This window comes from Cynara cardunculus (genome assembly GCF_001531365.2).
Source record: "Cynara cardunculus var. scolymus isolate 2C chromosome LG 15, CcrdV1, whole genome shotgun sequence".
NCBI lineage: Eukaryota > Viridiplantae > Streptophyta > Magnoliopsida > Asterales > Asteraceae > Cynara > Cynara cardunculus.
Window position 1 is genome coordinate 14,420,026 of NC_037542.1, and position 8,366 is coordinate 14,428,391.

The following is an 8,366-nucleotide window of genomic DNA, read 5'->3' on the forward strand; positions in this document are numbered from 1 at the left end:
TGGATGAAGTTGATTTGAGTAGTAATAAATTCGATGGGGTTTTACCAGTTAGCATAAACCTGCCTGCACTTCAAGTATTAGACATCTCTGATAATGCCATTAGAGGTTCTATTCCAGCTGCTTTATGTGTTAACTCCACCGGAATTCGTCTTCTCAGATTTGCTGTGAATTACTTCAGTGGAAGTATTCCACCCCAATTGGGGAATTGCCTTCTTCTTGAACACCTGTGGGTGGCTTCCAATTTTCTTACAGGGGAAATACCGGAATTCTTATTCAGATTACCAAGACTGCGTGAATTGGCTCTCCAGGACAATGCGTTCACCTCCTTCCCCGGAATCGGTAATTCCTCTAGTCGTGGCTTCCAATTTTCTCGTCTGGTTCGCTTGGATGTTTCATCCAACAGGCTCACTGGAAATATACCTGATTTCTTTCATAGGTTTCCAAATTTAAGTTACTTCTCAGCTCATTCAAATAATCTGTCTGGTGAGCTACCTCCATCATTGTTGAACTCACAAGCCATTTCTTCTCTTAACATGAGAAACAATTCTTTGGATGGTTCAATCAATTTTAACTGTTCGATAATGGTTAATCTTACCTCACTTCATCTGGGCACAAACAACTTTTCTGGTTCAATAGCTCATCTTCCTTCTTGCTTCAAGTTAAAAGCTATAAATCTTGCCAGGAACAGACTCATTGGCCAAGTCCCAGAAAGTTTCAAGAATTTTCAATCTCTTTCTTTCCTTTCACTCCCCAATTGCAGCCTCAATAACCTCTCAACATCTCTTAAAATCCTCCAGCACTGCCCCAATCTAACAGTTTTGGTTCTTGCCACGAACTTTAATACCGAACAGTTGCCATCTGATGATGACCTACAGTTCAAAGCACTCAAGGCTCTTGTGATTCCCAATTGTAGGCTAACGGGCAGCATTCCGTCGTGGCTAAACGGTTTAACAGAGTTGCAGTTGTTGGATTTGTCGTGGAACCACTTGACAGGATCAATTCCGACCTATTTGGGGGCTTTTAAGTCTCTGTTTTACTTGGACTTATCGAACAATTTCTTGTCGGGAGAGATACCCAAGAGTCTAACACACTTACCGAGCCTGATTTCAAGAGAGATCTCATTAGAAGAACCGTCCCCAGATTTCCCGTTCTTCAAGAAAAGAAACATCAGCGGTAGAGGTTTACCGTTGCAGTACAATCAGATCATGAGCTTTCCACCATTGTTAGACCTGAGTAGCAACATCCTCACTGGCCCAATTTGGCCGGAGTTTGGGAACTTGAAAAAGCTACATGATTTGGGTTTGAAACACAACAATTTATCAGGTGGGATTCCGAGCTCTTTATCAGGTATGAGGAGCATAGAGACACTGGATTTGTCATATAACAATCTGTCTGGAACAATCCCTCCATCTCTGGTGAGACTAAGTTTTTTGTCCAAATTCAGTGTTGCTTACAATAATCTGAGGGGGTCCATCCCTTCTGGAGGTCAATTTCAGACCTTCCCGAGCTCTAGCTTCGAGGGGAACCAAGGTTTATGTGGTGGTGGAATCAATAGTGATTTAAAATGTGAGAAAACTGAAGAATTTTTGCCAACTGATCCGACATCTGAGGAGGATGATGATCATGAATCATCTATCATTTGGATGGTTGCAGCAATTGGGTTTGGAACTGGTTTCCTTGTCACTGTTATCGTTTTGGTTGTTGTTCCTATAATTATGTATGCAAACTAAATTAATTGATAAAGTTTATTAACGTTGGTTGTTCTTCTTAGGCCCGTAAATGAACCGAATGTTCAGCGAACCTTTCGTGAACCATTCGGCTGAAAGTTCGTTTATTTAATAAATGAACGAACATGAACCATTTTTTTGTTCATTTAGTTAAATGAACGAACATGAACAAAAGTCTCGTCCATTCATTTATGTTTGTGAACGTTCGTTCATTTACCGTTCATTTACTCTCGTTTATATTCGTTCATTTATGTTCGTTTATATATTAAATTTAATATATAATCTTTTATTTATTTAATTTGAATTCAAATAATATTTATTTATGTTCGTTTAACCCGTTCGTTTATGTTTGTTTATCCCATTTGTTTATTTTCGTTCGTTTAACATGTTAATGAACGAACATAAACGAACTCGGACACACCTGATTTCTAAACGAACGAACACGAACACAAATATTTTCATTCGTTTACCGTTCGCTTTCGTTCATTTGTTCAGTTAAGTTAAACGAACGAACATGAACAAGCCTCTGTTCGTGTTCGTTCGGTTCGTTTACAGCCCTAGTTCTTCTTCCATGGCCACTTGGGGTGTGTGTCTCTCTCTGTAGATATGTAAGTAACTTAGAGTTGTTTCTTGAGCACATCTGTATATATACTAGGGGTTGGGTTCACATGAGACCAAGTGTTTTTCGTGAGTCTCGTAAGACCAATTTATGTTCATTGATCAACTTTATAAGCTAGTGAATAAATGGTCTAAAGTTGTACGGTGACAACTTTGTGATTATTGAGAAGTCTCGTGGCAATTTTGTGATTATGAATGTTCATATTGTAGATCTAATTCAAAGATTAAGAATTAGTCTTACGGGTCTCACGAAAAACCATTGGTCTCACATGATCTCAAGTCTATATATTAGCAACTCTCTTTATTTTATTTTGAATGTAAGGCCAAATTTTATTCAAGATTATCCATATCAAAACAAGGTTTTGAGGAAAAGAAAGTTCTCTAAAAATAAAAACACGACTCCTTTGCAATAATGTGAGGAGCTGTGTTCTTAATCAAAATAAAAACACGACTCCTTTGCAATAATGTGAGGAGCTGTGTTCTTAATCGCTTTATAATTCTCCTTTTTAACTTTTTGTTACATAATTAATTGGTTAATTGAACTCAGAAAATTAGTTACAGTTGTTGTATCATTGACGCTGACGTTGTATATCTCATGAACCATATCAAGAATTTTATTGGCAATTTGAAGTTAAATGTTATTTGAAATCTTCTTCCAAAATATAAACATATATTTCCACTTTTATTCTATTAAAAATTAAGGTGTAACATCTACAACATAACATGTATATTCGAGAAATTAAAGACGTTAACTATTTTTTCATAAATGGCTACGATAATGTAACATCCTGACTTCAGAAATTGGTTATGTTGAAATTTGGGTAGGAAGTAGGAACGCTGTTTTGAAAGTCAATCTTCATATTTGGAGATCTTTTTTTAACTATGGGTATTCGGTCAACTTGTACACACCTCGACTAATCTTAAGGACCCAATGATTCAAAGCAATGACTTTTCAGGAGGATTTCTGAAGATCCAAAGTTTATTGTCAGTTGAGTTAATACTACAATTTTTTTATAAAAGTTGTTTTAGACGCTACAGAATGTCTACTAACTGTTTTTTTATGAAGTCTATTTTTCAAGAGGTTAAGTAAAAAATTAACATTTTATAAAATGTTTGTTTGAAAATTTGGCAGAGACATTAAATGTATAGAATATTTTTCAAAATTGTTTAGTGTTTGGTTCACATAATACTAGAAAAGTACTCACGCAATGCAGCGAGATATATCTCAATTTTAATGTTTCTTTTTATTCCGTCTCTGTATATGTTTTAATATGGTGTTTATGTGGTTTTGAGAAAAAGGATAATGTTATTATTTTTAAAAAAGATATAAATTGGAAAATATCATAAAATTTCAAAAATAAATATATCAATATTAGTATCAAATTAACTATTTAAAAGTTCTTGTTTTTTGTGTAATTCGTTTAATTCAATTTTTTTTATTATAATTTAATTTAGATTTAATAACAAAGTAATTTATTTTTTGATTTAATAATATATTTTTTATAAGAATAATAGTTAAGTATTTTTGTTAAAACTCAATAATTATCCTAGTTATATTTTAGATTTTTTTATATTTAAAATGAAATGTTTATTCTGTATTTGATTATGTTTATCTGCAGTTAGTTACACGAATTCAAGCATGAATCTTTAATAAGTTGTACTTATGTACAATCTACTTGTAATCTTGAATTTAAGTAATATGCATCAATAAACAATATTTCATGTATAAAAAAATGGTTTTTAAAAGTTTTTATCAAATGCTTTATAATATAGTATAGATTATTTGAATTAATAAAATTTGTCAAATGAGTTAAAATATGAAAGAATTTAATTAGATTTGACCATACAACTGTTTAGCAAGAATTGGACTGAATATAGGTTAAATAAATTAAAATTTCTCTAGTTGTTATTTACAATGTACCTTTGAGATTGGAATGAAATTATAATTGATGACCAAAATACCCGTGGATGGACTTGAAATTTTTTCTGATGGTGACACAATCTGAATATAAAAAACAAATGTATGAACATTTTTTTTTACAAAATCATCGTTGGTCTGTTGGTTAGTTTTTTGTTTTTCATACGAGAGGTCTTGTATTTGAGTATTTTATTGCAAATGTTTTCAGAAACATAACAAATCTGAAATTAAAAGCTAAAAACTAAGAAAAACGACACAAACAAGATTCAAACACAAGTCTGAGGTGGGAGAAAAGTCATGCAAACCAAATCTACAAAAGGAAACTTGTGTGACCATCATAATTTTAAAATACATACGATTATACAGAATAAAAAATGATACAATGACACCTTACACGACCCTATAATTTTTACACTGTAATGAAGGAACGGAGTAATGAACTGTGTCACCATATCCAATAGAATCGTTCCACTCCTATGTACCGCAATCCCAACTCTTCAATCAAGATTTGAGCATTATGTTAAGTTAGGGGTCTTTTATCAAACATTTACCCGATAAGTGCTTACCGGTAAAATTTAATATTATTATGTACTTACCGGGTAAGATTTTAGTCCACCAAAACGACATAGTATACAACAATTTGCCCGCTCAGCGCTTACCGTGGTAAGAGTCGTCGCCCTCACTTACCGGGTAAGACTCTTGGTCATTGTCTTGCTTTTACCGGGTAAGATTCTTGATCCTTACTATATTCATCCGGTAAAGTAATATTATTTGATAAGCATTTACTCGAATAAGCGTTTGATAAACGGTCATTTACTGATTTATTTATGTTTTGTTGTACCCATTTTATTTCTTTTAACATTTATATGACAAAGTCAAAGATGATTGATTGTTTTCGATAAAAGTGAAAGGATATCGATGAATAACTCCCATGCTTTCATAATCATATATTACAATTGAATATATATATATATATATATATATATATATCTATATCTATGCTATATTATAAAGCAGTTGATAAAAACTCTTAAAAACCATTTTTTATACATGAAATACTGTATATTGATGTATATTACTTAAAATTCAATATTACAAGTAAATTATGCATAAGTACAACTTATTAAAGCTCCATGTTTGAATTCGTATAAATAACTGCGGATAAATATAATCAAATAAAGGATAAACATCTCATTTTAAAATATAAAAAATCTAAAATATAATTAGAATAATTATCGACTTATAACAAAATAATTAATTATTGTTTTTATAAGAAAATTATATTATTAAACCAAATATAAATTAATTCGTTATTGAACCCAAATTAAATTATAAAAAAATTTGAATAAAAAATTACACAAAAAATATGAATTTTAAATAGTTAATTTGATACTAATATCGATATATTTTTTATCAAAATTTTATGATATCTTCAAATTTATATTTTATTCAAAAATAAAAACATTATCGTTTTTTCAAAATCACATAAGACCATACTATAACATCGACTAAGATAAAGAATAAAATGAAATATTAAAATCATGATGTACTTCGCTGCATTACGTGAGTACCCTTTTAGTTATATTATAAAGCATTTAATAAAAACTCTTAAAAATTATTTTTTTTATGCGTGAAATACTGTATATTGATGCATATTACTTAAAATTCAAGATTAGAAGTAAATTATGTATAAGTACAACTTATTAAATCTTCGTGATTGAATTCGGGATAACTAACTGTTGGTAAACATAATTAAATAGATGATAAACATCTCATTTTAAAATATAAAAAATATAAAATATAATTAGAATAATTAGCGAGTTCTAACAAAATAATTAGTTATTATCTTTATAAAAAAATATATTATTAAACCAAATATAAATTACTTCGTTATTGAATCTAAATCAAATTATAATATAAAAATTGAATTAAAAAATTACACAAAAAATGAGGAATTTTAAATAGTTAATTTGATACTAATATCGATATATTTTTGTCAAATTTTTATGATATCTTCAAATTTATATTTTATTCAAAAATAAAAACATCATCGCTTTTTCAAATACACATAAGACCATATTATTACATCAACTAAAATAAAGAATATAATAAAATATTAAAATCAAGATGTATCTCGCTCCATTACGCAGTACCCTTCTAGTATATATAGAGAGAGTTAAAATTATTTGTTAAATAGATATTCATTATACAAACCTTTTCGACCAATTATAAATCATTGTTATCTTAGGTTCATCTATCACCGTGTAATTATTTATTATTTATGAGGATATATTGGCAATTTTCTTTTTTGTGTTATTTACATTTGCATTGATGAGTTGTTACAAAATCTTCTCACCCCATGATTCTAGTTAAATTATTATGTTTATTTTTTTCCAGATTATTATTTTGATGTTTCATTGGAATAAGTAACTTGGATGGTCATATTTAACGTATACGTAATTGACATCATTATTCATATCAAACAATTGAGTTTGATTTATTGAATGATAGTAATGGTTGAATAAAATTTAATTGTTCATAAGTGAACATATTTCCAAAAGGTGTACATTGTTCATTATCTGTTAACATATGAAAAGATGGAACAACCAAATGAACTTTTGTGAACATATGTGAACATCCAAGCAATGCACATAACAGTTATAAACATATATGAACATTCAAACGCACTGTTCATAAGTGAACTCGTGTTCGTATAGAAGGGGGGATGTTCATGTGTATATTAATGTTCATAATGATGGAGATTTTTTTATTAAATGACGATAGATGAATATACACATGGGCAACTAAAAAACATTAATATATACATGAGCAGTTACAAAACATCCACATCTTTATGAAAATTCTCAATAATATTCTTGTTCATTTTAGTTGATAACATATTATATTATTAGTGATTACAAAATTGTTATCATAAATGTTACGAATTGATTCACAAGATAAATGGTTATAATAAGTTCACAAAATTAACATCATAAATTAGATTAACAAAAGAACCTACTCTTGTTTGTGTATATGTATATATATATATATATTTAGCTAGAATAAAATGATGATTTAAAACCATTTTGATAACACTATAATGATCTTGTTTACCAGTTATCACGTTTTGATTCCAAATGGACGTCCATGGATTTTTGTGAAAAAGCCAAACTTAGCATATCCTACGATGAGCCATTTATATTTTCAAAATGTTACATAACATATCGATATGCATTTTCCAAACCAAATACATTATACATGCATTATTACCAAATAATCTCTATTTATAGGATAAATTATCAAAATAACCCACACTTACGACTTATTTATTAAAATGTCTAAAAACCCAAGTATAAGCATTCTACAATATTTATCAACCCAAACTTACTAGATATGCAAAATTCATCAAATACTCAATACATTTAATAAATATCAAGTAATACACAGTTATATTTAATAAATATTCTGGCATATGTATATAGCTTTCACAAAACAATTTGAACTCACTTTGCTAGGTTAGATTATACCTAGGTTTCAAATCCATCTCTAGCTTCCAAAATGGTGAAGGTTTTAGATCCGTCAACTCCTACCTCTAGGAATTTTATCTGAGTCTCTAGATGGGAATTTAATTTATGGTATTATCTATTCAAGATTGTCTTGATTGTATCTTCACAATAATCTTCTAAAGAATAATAATCCCTCGAATTTGGCTTATCAAGATGTTTCATCAAATTGTAAATCTACCTGATTTGTTTCACATTTTCCAGAGCTTATGTTATTTTCCCTGCTTAATCAAACATTTTGTTCGATAATATACCATGATTTTTAGTTAATTCGTAGCTTTTTCCATCTGTGTTTTCTAATATTTCATTTTTCTTACACATCAAATATAGTTGGCATGGTCATCGCCATCACTAGAATTGGTAATTCCTCTAGTTGTCTAGATGTTTCATCCAACAGGCCCTCGGGAAACATACCTGGTCTTTTTCATAGCTTTCCGAATTTAAGTTATTTCTCAGCTCATTCGAATAATCTCTCTGGTCGAAACCTCCGTCATTGTGGAACTCACAAGCATTTATTACCTTTAACTTTCACCATTCCAC

At 29.9% G+C, this 8,366-nt stretch overlaps 1 protein-coding gene across 1 annotated transcript in view; it reads left to right on the top strand.

Moving 5' to 3' along the window:
- Positions 1–1,730, top strand: part of LOC112528574 (phytosulfokine receptor 1-like) — a 7,233-nt gene extending 5,503 nt beyond the window's left edge. Inside the window, exon 3 of the mRNA XM_025139598.1 lies at positions 10–1,730. Coding sequence (XP_024995366.1) covers positions 10–1,730 — 1,721 coding nt within the window. The remainder of the gene's footprint in view (positions 1–9) is intronic.
- The last annotated feature ends 6,636 nt before the right edge of the window (positions 1,731–8,366 follow it).